The 19,404-nt window shown below is 39.2% G+C and overlaps 1 protein-coding gene across 1 annotated transcript in view; it reads left to right on the forward strand.

Moving 5' to 3' along the window:
* The window catches only part of DEPDC1B (DEP domain containing 1B), an 81,496-nt gene that overhangs the window by 29,358 nt on the left and 32,734 nt on the right, over window positions 1–19,404 (forward strand). Inside the window, exons 3-6 of the mRNA XM_036101090.2 lie at window positions 8,550–8,685; window positions 12,732–12,859; window positions 13,942–14,072; window positions 16,207–16,254. Of these exons, the coding sequence (XP_035956983.2) occupies window positions 8,550–8,685; window positions 12,732–12,859; window positions 13,942–14,072; window positions 16,207–16,254 (443 nt within the window). The remainder of the gene's footprint in view (window positions 1–8,549; window positions 8,686–12,731; window positions 12,860–13,941; window positions 14,073–16,206; window positions 16,255–19,404) is intronic.

The raw sequence follows: 19,404 nt of genomic DNA on the forward strand, positions 1-19,404 counted from the left end.
AATAGTTACAGAATTTTCTCAGCTACTTTGTATTCTGTCGGTATACCACAGTCCATTTATCTGTTCCCCTCCCACTGGAGATTTGGGTTGCTTTCCTAAACAATGCGACCATGAGCATTTATGGGCATGTCTCCTTTTGCACATGTGTAAGAGTTTCTTTAGGTTACCCAGAGTTACATAGAGTAGAATTAGTTTAGAGGATATTGCACGTTCAACTTTACTAGGTAACGCTAAAGTGTTTTCCATAGTGGCTACACTAAGTTTTATCCCAGTAGTAGAAAACATTTGATATTGACTGACTTAATTTTTCACCAATCTGGTAAGTGTGAAATGCTTGTGATGTTATTTGATTACTCATGGATCAAGTGTTTTTGTATGTTTATTCATCATTTCTGATTCCACATCTGGAGATGCCTGGTTCATGTCTTTGGCCTTCTTCTATAGAATTTTTTTTTTCTTATAAATTTTTAGGAGTTTAAATATATATATTCTGGATATTAATCCTTTTTGTCAATTATTTGGATTGCAAAGATCTCCTGGTTTTGTTTTTTGTTTTTTTTTTTTTCATTTTATTTATGGTGTCTTGACAAGCAGAAAAGTTATTTTATTTTATTTTATTTTATTTTATTTTTTTAAAGATTTTATTTATTTATTTGACAGAGACACAGCGAGAGAGGGAACACAAGCAGGGGAAGTGTCAGAGGGAGAAGCAGGCTTCCCGCCTAGCAGGGAGCCCGATGTGGGGCTCGATCCCAGGACCCTGGGATCATGACCTGAGCCGAAGGCAGACGCTTAACGACTGAGCCACCCAGGCGCCCCAGAAAAGTTTTTTTATTTTAATGTAAAGTGAATATGTCAATCTTTTTTTATACTTTGTGGTTTTTGTATCTTGCTTAACTGGAGTTCTTTCATTACTGAAAGTCAGAGAGATATTTTCTTATATCATATTCTAAATTTCATGGTTTACCTATGATTTTTATTCTTGGTGTGAATTTGAGATTGTTCTGGTTTTCTGTTTTTGAAAAACAACCTGCCTCAAATATGAATGGCTTAAAGCATTTTATTCTGCTTATGGTTTTTGTGTCAAGAATTTAGAAAGAGCTCATCTGGCAGTTTGCCCATTACCCATAAGGCACTAGTTGGGCTACAAAATTCACTTTCAAGATGACTTCTTTCTCTACTCACGGATGTAGTTGGTGCCTTTGTGCTTCTTGGCCCCTCTCTATTTTTACATGGGGTTTGGTCCTCTAGCACATCTTCACATGGGTTATGCTTTTTGTGGCATGATGGTCTTAGGGTGGTCACTATCCTTACATGGTGGCTGCCTTCCAACCATTCTTGGTCATGTCCCAAGAATGAGCATCCCAAAAGCAAGTATTTCCAAAAGGCAAGAAGAGAACTATGCCTAGGTAGCTAAGAACTATGCCTAGAATTGGTAAAGCGTCACCTCTGCCATGTTCTATTTGTCAAAGCAATCACAGGGCTTGCTCACATTTAAGGGGGTAGAGAAATAATCTCATCTTGTTGAGTTTTTGACCTCATCAAGGTCACTTTGGGGAAGAGTCTCATTGGGGAAGGTTGGGCAATGCTGTTGTGGCCATCCTTGCAGAATGCATTCTGGTTACAGTGGCATTCATTTGCAAACTGCATTCATCCCCTGCATCATGACTCCCCAAATATATCCCATTATGGGGTCATATAAAGCAATCATAGGCCCATAGCACTTCTAAAATGCAGTTGAACATATGTCTGCCATTCCTTGATTAGGGCATAGTTCTGCTTCTTGTGAGTGATTCTGCATGGTTCCTGGCTCTTCCTCCTGGAGTCTTGGCTCTGCATGCTTAGTCATTTTTCCTTTTCCATAAGAGATGGCCCATGTTTGCAGAGGAATAGCTTTCTCATATACTTCCTGGTTAGTGAAACTTGAGATTCTTGACTGTTTTTTGCATTTTGAACTGTTTGATTTTTAGTCCAAGTAGGTGGTGATTCGGCTAGTATTATTGTCTTAAAAATGCTGTGGCTTTTCTATGAATTTTATTGTGGTTTATTCCATTAGACAAAAGTCCCACATATGTCTTTGAAACAGGCTCTTTTTTTGCCTGGGCTTCTTGTGAGTCTGCTCTGGTCCAACACCTTCAAAATTCTTAAACTCTTAGTTTAACCAAGGTGGTCTGTAAGGTACTGCCTTCTATCTTTTTGAGGTTATAGTAAAAGTCTTTTATTTTTTCTTTTTTAAAAATTTTTTGTTAACATATAACGTATTATTTGTTTCAGGTACAGGTCTGTGATTCATCAGTCTTGCACAACTCACAGCGCTCACCATAGTATATACTCTCCACGATGTCCCTCACCCAGTCACCCCATCCCTCCCACCCCACCCCCCACTCCAGCAACCCTCAGTTTGTTTCCTGAGATTAAGAGTCTCTTATGGTTTGTCTCCCTCTCTGGTTTCGTCTTGTTTCATTTTTCCCTCCCTTCCCCTATGATCCTCTGTCTTGTTTCTCAAAATCTTCATATCAGTGAGATACTTATCTTTCTCTATTGACTTATTTCACTTAGCATAATACCCCCTAGTTCCATCAACGTCATTGCAAATGGCAAGATTTCATTTTTTGATGGCTGCATAATATTCCATTGTATGTATATACCACATCTTCTTTATCCATTCATCTGTTGATGGACATCTAGGCTCTTTCCATAGTTTGGCTATTGTGAACATTGCTGCCATAAACATTGGGGTGCAGGTGCCCCTTCAGGTGACCACATTTGTATCTTTGGGGTAAATACCCAGTAGTGCAATTGCTGGGTCGTAGGATAGCTCTATTTTCAACTTTTTGAGGAACCTCCATACTGTTTTCCAGAGTGGCTGCACCAGCTTGCATTCCCACCAACAGTGTAGGAGGGTTCCCCTTTCTTTGTATCCTCGCCAACATCTGCCGTTTCCTGACTTGTTAATTTTAGCCTTTCTGACAGGTATGAGGTGATATCTCATTGAGGTTTTGATTTGGATTTCCCTGATGCCAAGTGATGTTGAGCACTTTTTCATGTGTCTGTTGGCCATTTGGATATCTTTGCAGAAATGTCTGTTCATGTCTTCTGCCCTGTTCTTGATTGGATTAGTTGTTCTTTGGGTGTTGAGTTTGATAAGTTCTTAATAGATTTTGGATACTAGTCCTTTATCTGATATGTCATTTGCAAATATCTTCGCCCATTCTGTCGGTTCTTTTGGTTTTGTCGACTGTTTCCTTTGTTGTGCAAAAAGCTTTTTATCTTGATGAAGTCCCAATAGTTCATTTTTGCCCTTGCTTCCGTTGCCTTTGGCGATGTTTCTAGGAAGAAGTTGCTGCGGCTGAGGTCAAAGAGGTTGCTGCCTGTGTTCTCTTTAAGGATTTTGATGGATTCTTGTCTCACATTTAGGTCTTTCATCCATTTTGAGTCTATTTTTGTGTGTCGTGTAAGGAAATGGTCCAGTTTCATTCTTGTGCATGTGGCTGTCCAATTTTCCCATACCATTTGTTGAAGAGACTGTCTTTTTTCCATTGGACATTCTTTCCTGCTTTGTCGAAGATGAGTTGACCATAGAGTTGAGGGTCCATTTCTGGGTTCTCTATTCTGTTCCATTGATCTGTGTGTCTGTTTTTGTGCCAGTACCATACTGTCTTGATGATGACAGCTTTGTAATAGAGCTTGAAGTCTGGAATTGTGATGCCACCAGCTTTGCTTTTCTTTTTCAACATTCCTCTGGCTATTCAGGGTCTTTTCTGATTCCATACAAATTTTAGGATTATGTGTTCCATTTCTTTGAAAAAAATTGATGGTATTTTGATAGAGATTGCATTAAATGTGTAGATTGCTCTAGGTAGCATAGACATTTTCACAATATTTGTTCTTTCAATCCATGAGCATGGAACGTTTTTCCATTTCTTTGTGTCTTCCTCAATTTCTTTCATGAGTATTCCTTTTTTTATTTTTTTAAGATTTATTTATTTATTTTAGACAGAGAGCACACACGTGAGTGGTGGGAGGAGCAGGGGCAGAGGGAGAGAGAGAATCCTCATGCAGGCTCCCTGCTGAGCGCAGAGCCTGATGTGGGGCTTGATCTCATGACCCTGAGATCATGCTGAGCTAAAATCAAGAGTTGGCTGCTTAACCAACTGAGCTACCCAGTCGCCTCAGTGAAAGTCTTTTATAGCTACATGTGACTGCCCTCAAACCATGTTTTACTAGAAACATCTTGAATTTGATATTGGTTGTAAGGCCATTTTTACTTTGAGAACCTTTTGTTGGGGTTGAGATTTGGGGATGAGAAATAGTTTTGTTTTTGAATCAAGTCATGGCTCCTTTGTATTTCCTCTAGATTTTGGTTAAAAACTGAAGTGGTCCTTTTTTAGTTTATCTCTGTCTATCCGTACCTTGTTATCGAGGCTAAAAGAAACCAGTTGGCACTTTCAGCATTCATCCTGGAAAACCCCTTTTCCAGATCCTCCTTTTGTGTTTTCCTTGTCTCGACAGGGGACAGTTTTGACTGAAATTGGTGCTGCTATGCAACACGGATCTTTTCTACAGCCTTCAACCACAACTTCCTCACAGTGCTTCCAGGCTTCCCCTAACAAGTCTCCCTGAGCTCTCCGGCCTCCACTCACTGCCTGTCCTGATAGAAGTGCCCCACATTTCTGTTCAGCTTCTCTGTGGTTGTGTAACAAAACTAGGTGCAAACATGGGGCTACAAGCAATCCTTGTTATTTTTACATAATTTTGTGGGTCAGGAATTTGAGGGGGCGTCTTAGCTGGACATTGCCTGGGCCTGCTGAAGCCAGAACATCCACCTCCAGGATGACTTCTGCACGCCCAGGTCTGGAGCTGAGGTGCTCCTTGAGCTCAGTTTCCTTCCATGCAGTGTCTCATCTTCCATGGCCTCTTTTTGTGGCTTAGGCGTCTCAGCATGCTGCCCTCGGGGGCGTGGCCCCTCTGTACGTGATGGCTGGTTTCTAAGAGGGAGCTTGGTGAGCCGAGTGGGAGTTCTCAGAGGCAGGAAGTGCATTCCAGGCCGGTTAAGGGCTAGTGCCCAGAACCGGCACAGTCTCACTCCTACCATCTTCTAGTTACCAAAGCAGTTGGAGAGGGCTCACCCAGACTCAAAAGAGGAGAGAAACACGCGCTAGCTCTTGATAGGGTAGTGGCAAGACCCCTTGCAGAGGAGCATGGCGATGGGAAGTGCCCGTGTGAAGCATCTTTGGAAGCGTGCTCTGCAGCAGGGATGCAATTTCACGTTTCCCCAGGGGATAGCCAGGTGGACCAGAACTCTTTACTGAACAGTCCATACTTTCTCATTGATCTGTAATGTCTTTTCTGTCATAAATCAGGTTTCTGAAGAAATGTGTATGTTTGTTTTCGATTGTCCTTCTAGGCCCATGATTTTCACCTCGGAGCCATTTTGCAGGGGACAATGTCTGGAAATACTTTTGGTGGTCACTCTTGGGAGGGTGTGCTATTAGCATCCAGTGGATGGAGGCCAGGGAGGCTGTCAGCAATGTGCAGTGCACAGGACAGCTCCCCCCACAACGAGAATTATCCAGTCCAGAATGTCAGCAATGCTGAGGCTGTGTGAATCCACGGTCCGTGCCATCAGAGCTGCCCTACCATATTATCTGAATGAGCCTTGATGGCTGGTAGGGCAAGTCTCCTCACTTTGTTTTTCTTCTTTAAGAATGTCTCGATTGTTTTTGGCCTCTTGCATTTCCATATCAATTTTACAATCAGTTTATCATGTTTCATAGAAAATTTTATATTTTGATTGGAATTTCTTAAAGATTTTATTTATTTGAGAGAGAGAGAGAGAGAAACAGCATGAGAGGGGAGAGGGTCAGAGGGAGAGGCAGGCTCCCCGCTGAGCAGGGAGCCCGATGCGGGACTCGATCCCCGGACTCCGGGATCATGACCTGAGCCGAAGGCAGACGCTTAACTGACTGAGCCACCCAGGTGCCCTTGATTGGAATTTCTTTGTAAGTATATATCTCCATGAGGAATACTGTTGTTGATGTTTTACTATTGAATATGGATATTGAGTCTACTTATTTACCAACATGTTGTATCTCTCTATCAATTTACTTCATTAATGTCTTTCCATAAAGTTTTATAATGTCCTTATTAAAGGGCTTGCATATCTTTTGTACAAGATGGTTTGTTCTCTTGGCCAGTTAGTTGGAGGCTTTTAGTAAGTTGCTTTCCTCTTTTGGGCCTTCATTTCTGTAAGTAAAAAAAATGTGACATTTGGATGAGATCATCCCTGACAGGCTTTGAAGCCTGAGATGACATGATTAAAGTATTAAAATGACACGGAAAACTTTCAGGGCACACAGTAAAAGTAGTCCATCAGGGGGAGCTCTTCTGCATTTCGTCTCTGGCCAGGCTGCTGTGAAGATCCCACACTGGCTAGGGATAGCGACACACGTTATGGCAGAGACCTCCTCGTCCCAGGGCGAAGGAAGAACGAGGCTCCCTGGTATCTCTTCAATCACAGTTCTCCACATAAGAACTTCTGCTTTGGTTTTGGGAAGGTATTTCTTGTTTCTGGGTGTGGGGATACAGGAAACACATTTTGAACCCAGGAGAACATTTATGGGTCATCCAATATAATCCCTTTATTTGACAAATGAACCAACTTTGACTTAGAGACACTGTTACTTTCTAGAGGACACATAGACTGTTTGTGAGAGAATTAGGGCTGGAACTTAGGTCAAATTTTCACACTTTAGTTGAAGGGGTTGGGAGGGTAAACAGTGGGTATCAGTGGTGGGCTGGGGGTAGGGAAGGTGTTGAATTTTTAAAGAACTGAAGGATGGGTGACCTGTGATTTCCCTGGACATGTTTGCACAATTATATGTGTATGTGAATGTGATAGACAGTGTGTGTCCCCAAGTGTGTGCATACGTGCCGTACTTTGGTTGGCAGTAGGACTTCTGTTGTGATTGTTGGCTTCTTGGAAATAGGATTGGACTTCTGTAAGCCAGCCTTCACTTAAGAGGTATAGTAACTTTCACTGGCTTTAGAGATTTATTTAATTTGTATTTTGGAATTGTTTGGAAATACCTGCCTTGGCAATTTGATTAAAAAATTTAAGCTGTCTTTCAGTTTATTTGTCTTTAACTCGATTTAATGATTTCATTTTTTTCTCACTGACTTTTCAAATAAAGTGGAGTTATTGGATATTCTTTTCGGAGAAGATGAAACTCAACTTCTCTTCATCAGCCATCCTTTTTCAAGTCTATTGTGACTATTTTTGAAATGTTCCTCCATAGTGCTTATTATATGTGATTCTCCTGATTCACCTCAGTACAAACTTTTTTTGTAAACTATAGACATTTTAAAAGTTATTTATTTCTGTATGCATTTAAGAATAAGATCTTTATCATTTATTTGGATTATTTTTCCTGTGGGTAACATGGATAAGATTTTAAACCTTTATTTTGGCTTAAATAAATAAAAAGTAAACTACCTATTGAGTTTCATGTCAACATTAAGAAGGAGAGTTCTTGTGTTACTTTTTCAAGGCAGTGCAATTTATCTTTTTCTAACAAACTAACAGAAAAAGATCCCCTGAGGAAAATGTGTATTTAACTACCTTTCTGTTGTTCTTTATCAGATATGGTCTAGAATAGTTTAAAGATTAGATTGTATTTAGGCTTCTCTGTGTTAGTCCAAGGAGTGATGGTGCCAAGGCCTTGGAGAGGTAGGGTAGAGAAGGGTATAAAAAGGCAGAAGAAGGACATTGGGCAGCTCTCACCTCCTCCAAGACTGAGGCTTCCATCTCATTGTGAAGTGTTCCATATTCAAGGGAAAGAGGATTGTATTTGAAATAGATATAAAAGGCTAAAAGATTCTTGTGCCAATATACTCTTCCTCAGCAAGTATCACCGAGGATTAGTCTGTCCATAATTTCTGTTTGCATATGTACCATCTATAAATTTTGGAGAGAGTTGTGAGGCAGTAAGGATTGCGAGCTGGGTGAAAGAAATGGCTTGCCCTAGCAGCCTGTTAAGAACATCTATAATCATGAAAATCATTTGATAAGAGAACATATTCTGTTTATTTCATAATTTGTCACATGTTTGGTTCCTGTGTTTATGTGATAGGTGTAATGAATGAACATTGAAAAAACGCATATGGGGGCGCCTGGGTGGCTCAGTCATTAAGCATCTGCCTTCGGCTCAGGTCATGATCCCAGAGTCCTGGGATCGAGCCCCACATCGGGCTCCCTGCTCGGAGGGAAGCCTGCTTCTCCCTCTCCCACTCCCCCTGCTTGTGTTCCCTCTCTCACTGTGTCTCTCTCTGTCAAATAAATAAAATCTTTAAAAAAAAAAAGAAAGAAAAAAGAATAAACACATATGTTGGGTACAGTGAGCCACGTGTGATAATTTGAGCATGACCTCATTATCTGAGGTTTGGAATTATCATATAAATTCTCAAGGATAAAAGAAATGGGAACTATTGTTAAAATATCTGTGTCTCCCATTGACTACAGTAATAGAGATTTCCTTCTTGTTTTTTAGATTTCCTCCTTCCTCACCCCTGAAACCATATCCAAAGAAGCCTACATACCAAAAGGATGTTATTAAATTTCCGGAATGGAATGACCCCCCACCAAGCACTTCACAAGAAAACATCCCAGTGAGGCCAGTTGTGATGGTAAGTGTATTACTAAAAGCTGGGCAGGGAGATGGGGGTGGAGTGGGGTGGTGGCCGTGGTGGTGGCTGGGGGCAGGGCTAGCAGCCTCCAGAAGTAGGAAATGGTCTGTGAACCACCAGCCTTAGTCTACTTCTTTCTATGAACAATGGTCCAAAAGTACTTGAAAACAATATCTTATGTGTCAATAGCTGACAGAACAATAACAAGGAAAGATTAGCTATTGGACCTTTTCTCTCTTTCCTGCTGACATTTTGACTGAATACATGGTAGGTATTTTTCATAGGTTCAGACCAAGCAGGTTTCTGTGGCAGCTCCCTTATAATCTCCTTTTCTCCTGTGTTCTAGAAGTTACTCTTCTTGCTCTTTGCATCTTCTTGAATTTTGTTCTATTACCGGTTGAGAGTGAGAAGGTTAGGGTGTGAAGTATTGTGGAATGACCCCTAATAATGAACAGTTAGATTCTGCTAGTTTGGAGAAACCTAAGCTTAATGTAGAATAAAGTAATTTTGGGGGGTACTTTTACCTTATTATATTCCCGTAGAAGACTACCATGATTGAGGCAATGCTAAAAAATAAAATACAGAGAGAAACTTTCATATGGCAGTTTTTAAGAATTGTACCCACACCAGTATTTTAAATTAATCTAGTTTGATAGATGTCCAATTCATACTTTTATTTGCAAAGATGTGATGTAAACATTTTAAGGCAATTTAATTAAAAGAAAAAGCAACTTTTTTTTCCTAAAGTGGTTGTATTTTCAGTTTGAAGAGAATAATAGTTAAGAAGCTTAGGCTTTTGGGCACCTGGGTGGCTCAGTCGTTTAAGCGTCTGCCTTCGGCTCAGGTCATGATCTCAGGGTCCTGGGATCGAGCCCCGCGTTTGGCTCCCTGCTCAGTGGAGGGTCTGCTTCTCCCTCTCTCTCTGCCCCTCCTTGCCCAGCCCATGCTCACTCGCTCTCTCTCTCTCAAATAAATAAAATCTTAAAAAAAAAAAAAGATGCTTAGGCTTTATCAAAGATAATTCAAGAAAAACAGTGGCGCCAGTGACAGAAATAGGGACTCCATAGGGCTTGCAGGTTTGCAGGATGACGATGAATTTTGTTTTAAATATGTCTCGTGGTGGGCGCCTGGGTGGCTCAGTTGGTTAAGCGACTGCCTTCGGCTCAGGTCATGATCCTGGAGTCCCTGGATCGAGTCCCGCATCGGGCTCCCTGCTCGGCAGGGAGTCTGCTTCTCCCTCTGACCCTCCCCCCTCTCATGTGCTTGCTCTCTCTCATTCTCTCTCTCTCAAATAAATAAATAAAAAATCTTTAAATATGTCTGGTGGTAAACATGGTCTGTATTAAATGGAGGTATCTCACAGGCAGATGGAGATAATGGTCCTGGAACTTAAAGGCAAGATCATTAACTTATTCATTCAACAAATATTTATTGAGTGTCTGCTGTGTACCATGCATTGTGTTAGCTCCACAGGTACAGTTTTAACTCTAAAAAGGCTCATAGTCTAGTGAAGAATACAATACAAAAATAGAGAACTAGAAAACAAAGTGGAACTACTTTGGGTATTTGAGGACTTTTAATTTATTCCTAATAAGGAATACTTACTTACTTAAGGTCTAGTTGATAGTTCCTGTCCCAGAGAAAGTTAAAATGTAAGCTCCATGATGTCAGGGACATTTTTTATGAACATTTGCAATTCAACATCTAACATGGCCCCATTGGTAGAGTGGTTATTCAACAGGCATTTTTTTTCTTTATAAGGTCATCTAGTGTTGTTTGTACGAAAGAGATAAAATCCTGTATTAAGTTAATATGTATGTATGTCATCAATATAGTAACTTCCCTTTTCTATTCCACCTGGTTCTATGAAGTTGTAATATTCCTGGTGTCATCTGTAGAACCAAGTACTCATTAGCACACTTTAATGCTCCAGTGACAATGACTTGTATCTTCTGTTTTCATTTTCTAATTTTCCAGGAGCCCTGAAGTGGTATACCAGTGTCCTAGATTCATCAACCATTTTCTCCTAAAGCTTATCATTTCTCTCGTCGTCTACCTGTGTCTTGTACTTCCCTCTTGAATGAAGTGGGAGAGGTTTGGGCTCCCTGCTCATTGTAATTCCAGCAAAGCTTCGGCTGCCGCTTCTTGAGCAATGTCCAAAGGAAGAATGGCAGAGCAGGATCTGTTTCCCCACTTGGTCCTTGATGTGGGTTTTAGAATGAGGAGGTTGATGGTCAATAAAGAAAGAGTTCATCTTTCTTGAAGAACTTCAGCTCATCATTCATTTCTTCTATTTTACTTTCCCTGTTTCTATCTTTGCTTCCTCTTTGCTTGTTGGTTTTTGTTTTTGTTTTATCCTGTCTTTTCTCTTGCTTCACCGTTTATACAAATAAAAAAATAAAATAATAAAATAAAACTGTTGTGTTTGCTGAGGGGCAGTACAGTGTGGAAAGTAAGATATTGGACTCTGGAGCCAGACTGTTGGGTTTGGATCTTGGCTCCTCCATTTACTAGCTATTTGAGCTTGTTTCTCTGTTTTATTCATTGTGTTTGTGTCTCAGTTTTCTTAATGGTGAAACTGGGATGATAATAGTACCCTCTGGGGCAGGCTTGTTGTGAGAATCAGGTGAATTCATATCTATAAAGCGCTTAGAATGGTGGCTGGCACACAGGTGTTCAGTAACTGTTAATTACTATTGCTGTTATTCATTTATTTAATAGAATTGTTTTCAGGCAGAGACAAAGGAAAATAAATTACTTATGATATCATCCAGAGAGAATTAACATGACCATTTTTTAGTGTATCCTTTTTTCCATACAGACTTTTAACACAAAAATGGGATCCTGTTGAGCTTTTCATCGCCTGTGTTCTTCACTTTGAACAGTGTGCTTAGCTTATTTTTTCATGTTATTAGACATTTGACATCATATTTTAATATCTGCGTCTTGTCTAATATGAAAGTAATGTATTTTATTTATCCAGGCCTTTACTGTTAGATATATACTGTGTTTCCAGTTTTTTAGGAGACAGTGTAATGAGCAATATCTTTACAGATAAATAGTTGAATATATCCATGGTCTTTCTTTCTTTCTTTCTTTTTTAAGATTTTATTTATTTATTTATTGAGAGAGAGAGAGAGCAGGAGCATGAGGTGGGGGAGAAGGAGAGAGAATCTCAAGCCCAGTGTGGAGCCCAGTCCAGGGCTCGATCTCACAACCCTGAGGTCATGACCTGAGCTGAAACCAAGAGTTGGACGCTTAACTGACTGAGCCACCTAGGTGCCCCCATGGTATTTCCTTAAGATAACTTTTGGAAGTAGGTTTGCTAGGCAAATGGAACAGTTTATATGCCTGCATTCAAAAATGAACACCTAATTTAGATACTTTAAATAAACTCACAAATCCACATGGTCTTTAACTTTCTTTTGTAATTCAATAATCTTCCAAAAACAAAATCACAAAACAAATTTCTGGCTCTGTTTTTCCAAGTGTATAAGATTTTTCTATAAAGATACTTTTGTAAAAACTCTTATAGAATATATTTGTAAATGATTGTGCTGTGGAGCTCTTGTTTTTCCTGCTTTCTGCAGTTGCCTAAGATCTGGGGGCTGCTCATTGACTTTGTACTTATTTGATCTTTGCTTATAAAAAATAGAGAACTCTTGGAAGTAATAGACTTTAAGTTTGTTTTAAACAATTACTCCATTTGGACAGTGTGTAAGTATGGATAGGTATTCTTTGACTTAATTCTGAATTTTATCTCATGGCTACTTCATTGATTAGAATTCCCACAGGGAAAAAATAGTCAATGTCGTGTTTATTGCCATCGTTCTTTTGTGATTTATGAATACTCGTTTATAATGTGACCTCATCCTGAAGGGTTATACTCGACTTCTCTGTAGCCTATGCAAAGAAAATGAGTTCATATTTCTAGTTATTATTTTAAATCAAATTACAAATAACCAAGTCAAAGAAATTTCTGATAAAATCATATCACTGTCTATTGAAATATTTGTTCTCTTTCTTTCGACCCTCCCCCCAACTAGAACTCTGAGATGTGGTACAAGCGGCACAGTATTGCCATCGGAGAGGTGCCGGCGTGCCGTCTCGTCTACCGCAGGCAGCTGACAGAGGCCAACGTAGAAGAGATATGGAAGTCCATGACATTAGCATAGTACGTGCGTTTGATGTTAATGAGCACTTCCACTGTTTTCTATTTTGCTTCTCTACTACTCTCTGCATATTGAATTTTCTGAAATTACGTCTTAAAACCTTAACTTTGTATTATTTGCAACTGAATTCTGGAAATTTTCTATTGTCATTTATATAATAGTTAAGAATAGAAATTTAAAAGTTCTTCAACTTTCTAGTAATCCTGAAGTTTTATGTTTAATGAAACACAGAGGTAAATTTGGTCTCCTAGATATTTGGTATACTACAGGTAATTAAAGTAAATGATGTTATATAGCAGTTTTTTTTCCCTCACAAACATACTGTTAGCAGTTTCTCATCATTGGATAAGCTGGTTTTTGTTTTTATAATATCTATACCTATGAAATCATTTTCTTGGCATTCAGGGTGTTATGTTATTAAATTAGTGAACCAATCTGTTAATGGCCAAAAGGTCTTTTAAGTTTGTTTCATCATATTCAATTTCTAGCCTTTTTGCCAAGATTGGATAAAATGCATGAAAACAACGCATTTTATTTATTTATTTTTATTTATTTATTTATTTTTTAAGATTTTATTTATTTATTTGACAGAGAGAGACACAGCAAGAGAGGGAACACAAGCAGGGGGAGTGGGAGAGGGAGAAGCAGGCTTCCTGCAGAGCAGGGAGCCTGATAAAGGGCTCGATCCCAGGACCCTGGGACCATGACCTGAGCTGAAGGCAGACACTTAATGACTGAGCCACCCAGGTGCCCCGAAAACAACGCATTTTAAAGATTGATCTTTTGGGGCACCTGGGTGGCTCAGTCTTTAAGCGTCTGCCTTCGGCTCAGGTCATGATCCCAGGATCCTGGGATCGAGCCCCGCATCAGGCTCCCTGCTCAGCGGGAAGCCTCCTTCTCCTTTTCCCACTCCCCCTGCTTGTGTTCCCTCTCTTGCTGTCTCTCTCTCTCTGTCAAATAAATAAATGAAATCTTAAAAAAAAAAAAAAAGACTTTCTAAAGATTAATATTTTACATGCCAGGTTTTTGGGTAATACTGATTTTTTTAAAAAGTAATTAATTTAATTATCATATATCTTTCCAGTTTACAGAAAGTCCTTGGCCTGGATTCTTTGGAAGAAGTCTTAGACATTAAACTGGTCAACTCCAAGTTCATCATCCATAATGTGTATAGTGTGAGCAAGCAGGGAGTTGTCATCCTTGATGACAAGTCAAGTAAGTCCATAAAAACCAGTCTGGTCCCATTTGACCCACTGTGTTGGCTGTGCAGGTCCATCAGCTTCTTTTTTGATCCTTCCCTAAACCCTCAATAAATGTACCTTCTCATTATGTATAGCCTTGTCTCATTTCCTCATGCCTTTTAAATAATTGTGTGGATTAAGGAAGTGTCAAGGAAAAGTGAACATCCAGGAGTGAAAGCCTCAGCACAATCCATCCAGAGGCTAGTTCAGTGTTAGCCACACTGGGCATTATGTGGTTCTGTATTATTCACAGAAAAATCCCTGAGAAGTAAGTTTAAGACCTAACTGAGTGCTTGAGTCAGTTTGTGACTGACTGGATCTTGGAGATTGATTTTAGGTTTCAAGTGGGTCTGATTGATTTTAGGTTCTCACTGACCTTTTCATATGGTGTCTCTGTGGTAGATTTTCTGGGATAGTCTTGATTTATGTCATTTTTTTTTTCTTGTTAATAAAGGTAGGCCTTTAAATGCTGAAGGTGCTTTAATTTTTTTATTCTTTTTCTTCCAAGCCAGTTTATAAGTCAGGAAAAAAAAAGACATTTAGCAGCTGCCTATCCTGGTTTTTTTATTTGGAAAAATAAGGGCATGGTACCTGTAGTGGGCCAGAATCCCCAAACTGATTTTAAATCTTTCTTCTCTTAAATTGGGGATGGGCCAGAATTGGATGGGTTTTTTGAATGGTTCTTTCTTTACTTCCAACCCTTGATTCTGGGAATAGCTGGAACTAGAATGACATTTGGATGTGGGAAAATGGTGTAGTACTTTTGGGTTTTTATAAATTATTATTAAATTTAGGGCTGGGGGGTTCTAGAGGGGAGGGGGGTGGGAGGATGGGTTAGCCTGGTGATGGGTATTGAGGAGGGCACGTTCTGCATGGAGCACTGGGTGTTATGCACAAACAATGAATCATGGAACACTATATCTAAAACTAATGATGTAATGTATGGGGATTAACATAACAATAAAAAAAATAAAAAAAAAAAATTTAGGGCTGGGGACTCCTGGGCAGCAAGATAGGACTCTACCCAAAGGAGCCTGAGCAGTTGTGAGAGGGAAAGAGGTTTTTCTAGGTCCCAATTCCTGACAGGAGCAGAATGTGTCTTTGAAACTTGAGACACCTCCTCTTTTATGTAGCCTCTGTATTGGGAATGGATGGTATCAGGAAACAAATAAATTTGTGACTTCATGAGTTGTTAGGTTAATATTAACCTATACGATTAAATTACATAGAATGATGGGGCTATTGCCTTTGAAATACATCTAAAATCCTTCCACATTCTTTGAGTAGAGCAAACATTAATACTTTTACCTACTAATTAGATCATCAGTCATCTTTTGTCTTACCAAGTTCTTAGAAAGAAGAACACTTCCACAAGCCTCAGGTTCATTAGAGCTAATACAGTTCGATTAGTGTCTTTGCAGTTTTTCACAAAGTGAAGAAGATTGAGAAGCAGAAGCATGAGTGCGGGTCCATCTCATCAGATGTCTGTGTCAGGGCCAGGAGGGGAGGAACTCTGGGAAAAAGGCTTAGCTCGGATTTCTTATAGCAATGTTAACAGTTATTATTTTAAGGCTGTCCAAAAACTAATAGCCTATATTAGTGTATCAATGGAACTTTCTTGCCCTGAAACATTTTGAAAATTGAAACATGCAAAATGATACTTATATTGGACAATAGACATAGAGAATTTACCCCCTTTTTTGGGGGGGGTTGGTGAACTGAATTCACAAATATAGTTGGTAACTAATATTTTTACTTTTTCTGTCTTTTCCTTAATTCTTAGGGTAACTGATCAGTTAGTTTGTTTCTTTGGAATAAACCAAATTTCTGCTTTTCACCAAAGCTTTAAAAGGTGCATCTTGTCCTTTGAGAAATTTGCAGGCATGATCTGCACAAGCTCATGTTGTGACACTGCTCCTAGGAAAGTTTTCCAGTGTTTAAACATGCCGTTCTATTAATAGGTGATGTGCAATTTATGATTATGATTGGCAGGTATGTTTCATATTATTTGGGCAGGTTATACATTCTTATGATTCTATGTATGTATGTAATTCCTTGCGTTATATGCAGCTGAATCAAATATCTTCTTTATTTTCGTTTCTCTGCAGAGGAGCTTCCTCATTGGGTACTGTCAGCTATGAAGTGTTTGGCAAATTGTAAGTACTAATTATCCCCCAGGTTTATAAGATTAACAGAAATTAGTGCCCTGAATTAGAAAATATTTTTGTTCAATGGCCTGAACATTGATTTGACACCTGTGAGACTAGCAGTTAATTATTTTGGGACCAGTGTGCTTTTAGTGATGAATTTGCGACTTGGTGAAGGGGCTGAGTTACAGAACATTTTTGAAGAAATGTTGTGTTTCTCTTTTCTGGTGGATATAATCACACTACAGATAAAATCCATACTACTTCTTCTGACTGTTTCATCACCGTGAAGGAAAATTAGTTATATTGAATATAATATTGTGCAGATAGTGGCCTATTGACAGTTTATACATTTTTATTTTTAAAACCTCTATTTTTATTTCTAAAACACATATTCCTAAGTATGCCCTGTATTTACATCTCAATTTGCTCAGCAGATCCTGTCTACTATTAGCTTTTTATAGGGCACCGGTTTAAGGGGGAAAAAATGTTTTAGAAGACTAGTCTGACTGATAAGCAGGATGGTTTGGAAGGAGAACTTTCGTGTGGAGAAACAAGAAGGGGTATTTCAGTTATTGGATGTAAGATGACAGGGCCTGGATCGTGGCGGTCCTTCTGAGGATTTGCATAGGCTTATGCAGTCCATTTCACAGCATAGATGTTCACTTCATTGGATATCATAGGCACTGTAAAGAATGTGTTATTATAGTATCTCACTAACACTGCTATTTTTCTGGGGATTTTTTGGAAGGCTTTACCCAAAGAAGGGATTATAATGGTTAATGGCTTAACCCACACAAGTGATTTTAATGAGAAGAATTCTAGTTATTTTGGTTGACTAACAATGGTGATATTTGGTCTATGGGGCCTTTAAGCCTCACAGATGGCCTCAGAAAGGTACCTTTTGGGTAGGGCTAGCGAGTACAGATATAGGTGTAAGAAAATTTTGAATTAGTAGACTCTGAATGATTTATTTAACTGGTGTTAGTTTTGTCTGATTATAGAATGAAGTTAAGGTAACTATGCAGTTTATTGTAGGTAATCTCAGTCATAATATATGGACAATGATTATATACTATCATTTTAAATATGAATACCAATTATTAGCTTGTGTGAAGCCTAAAGTTTTCTGTGTTTAACTATTAAATTTTCATTGGTTTTTGGTTAATATTTTGGAACCTCTGAGATGTAGAGTGGTTTCAGCTTGGGAGAGTGCTTTTTATTCTTCCTGCTCAACCATTTGAAGTAAATTAAATTTAAATTATATCTTTGGCCAGAGTTGGCAATGATGAGATAGAAGGTATAAATGCGAAGCTAAATTACCCATTTCTGAATTCTTGGCAAACCAAGGATTTGGAAGTTGATCAGCTGGGAAAGAATAGAGGAAGCTGGTAAAACAAATCTAGGCTACAATATGTTCTGTAATGTATATTAAGGTGTGGTTGTGATATCGATTTTTCAGTGATGATCAAAATGTAGTGAAGAGTACAATTTTTCCCTCAAGGGAATAGTAAACATAAAGCCACAAAGGATGGGGTGGCTGGGTGATAGACATTGGGGAGGGTATGTGTTATGGTGAGCCCTGTGAATTGTGTAAGACTGATGAATCACAGACCTTTACCTCTGAAACAAATAATACATTATATGTCAAAAAAAAAAAAAGAAGATAGTAGGAAGGGAAAAATGAAGGGGGGGAAATTGGAGGGGGAGATGAACCATGAGAGACTACGGACTCTGAGAAACAAACTGAGGGTTCTAGAGGGGAGGGGGGTTGGGGGATGGGTTAGCTTGGTGATGGGTATTAAAGAGGGCACGTTCTGCATGGAGCACTGGGTGTTATACGCAAACAATGAATCATGGAACACTACATCAAAAACTAATGATGTAATGTATGGTGATTAACATAACATAGTAAAATAATAAAAAAAAGAATAGTAGAATAACTGGAATAGTAAATACAAAAACAGGTTAACTGTTTTTCTTCTTTGTGCATGTAGGTTATAAGGATTAAATAAAGAAAAAAAAAACAGATACAGGCAAAACTTTTCCGGTATCAGTCGGGAATAACATCAGGCCTGTACCTCTGAAACAAATAATACATTATATGTTAAAAAAAAAGAAGATAGTAGGAAGGGAAAAATGAAGGGGGGGAAATTGGAGGGGGAGACGAACCATGAGAGACTATGGACTCTGAGAAACAAACTGAGGGTTCTAGAGGGGAGGGGGGTGAGGGGCTGGGTTAGCCTGGTGATGGGTATTAAAGAGGGCATGTACTGAATGGAGCACTGGGTGTTATACGCAAACAATGAATCATGGAACACTACATCAAAAACTAATGATGTAATGTATGGTGATTAACATAATGAAATAAAAAAATGCAAAAAAAAAAAAAGATATTCTGAAGTTCAAAATGATTGAGAAAAAAAAGTCTTAGGAATACGACCTCCTCTCATAGGGCCCACTGCTAAGACATACCAAACAAATGATTTCAGTGGACTAAGCTTGGGGTATTGCAGAGGAGGAAGCAGGCAAGAATGGCGGCTCTGTTGGTTGCTAGGTTAACACGGGACCGCATGTAGGTCTTTCGTGATTTTCATTATTTTAGTCAATCAAATTAAGTTATTTTATGAGAAGTATACAGAATATTAAAAGGTAAGAGGGTTTTTAAGGAGACCAACAGAAGCCATTTTCATGTGGTCCCATTGGCCTTGAAATGTAAAGGCTCAGAATGTTTAACTGGGTTTTTTTTTTTTTTTTTTGGTTTGATCCTTTCTCTTTAGTTGCAGTGATACTGGAGGAAGGGTTTCTTTCAACTTCTACTGGCTTTATCTTTTGTTCCCCTGAGGATAGAGATCTGTTTGGGTCTAGTTTTTTAGTCTTGTGTTCTGCTGACCCAGAACTGGCCAGTGCACTCGCACTCCTTTCTTCCGTGCTCTCATGGGAATTGAAGGACTGGCCAAACTGTTCCTCATGAGGCTACTTGCCATTTCCCTCAAGACATGGGCAGCTCCAGTTTGTCTCTCTACTTGGCAATGTAAATCTGTGGTCTGTGTGTGGATTCTTGGGGGCATTTGCTGCCTCATCTGTAGAGAGCTCAGCATTTCTTCCTGTTCTTCTTTGGTCCCAGATACAACTGGATCTTTGCCTTGCTTCTGCTTA

This window comes from Halichoerus grypus, chromosome 2, assembly GCF_964656455.1.
Source record: "Halichoerus grypus chromosome 2, mHalGry1.hap1.1, whole genome shotgun sequence".
Taxonomy (NCBI): domain Eukaryota; kingdom Metazoa; phylum Chordata; class Mammalia; order Carnivora; family Phocidae; genus Halichoerus; species Halichoerus grypus.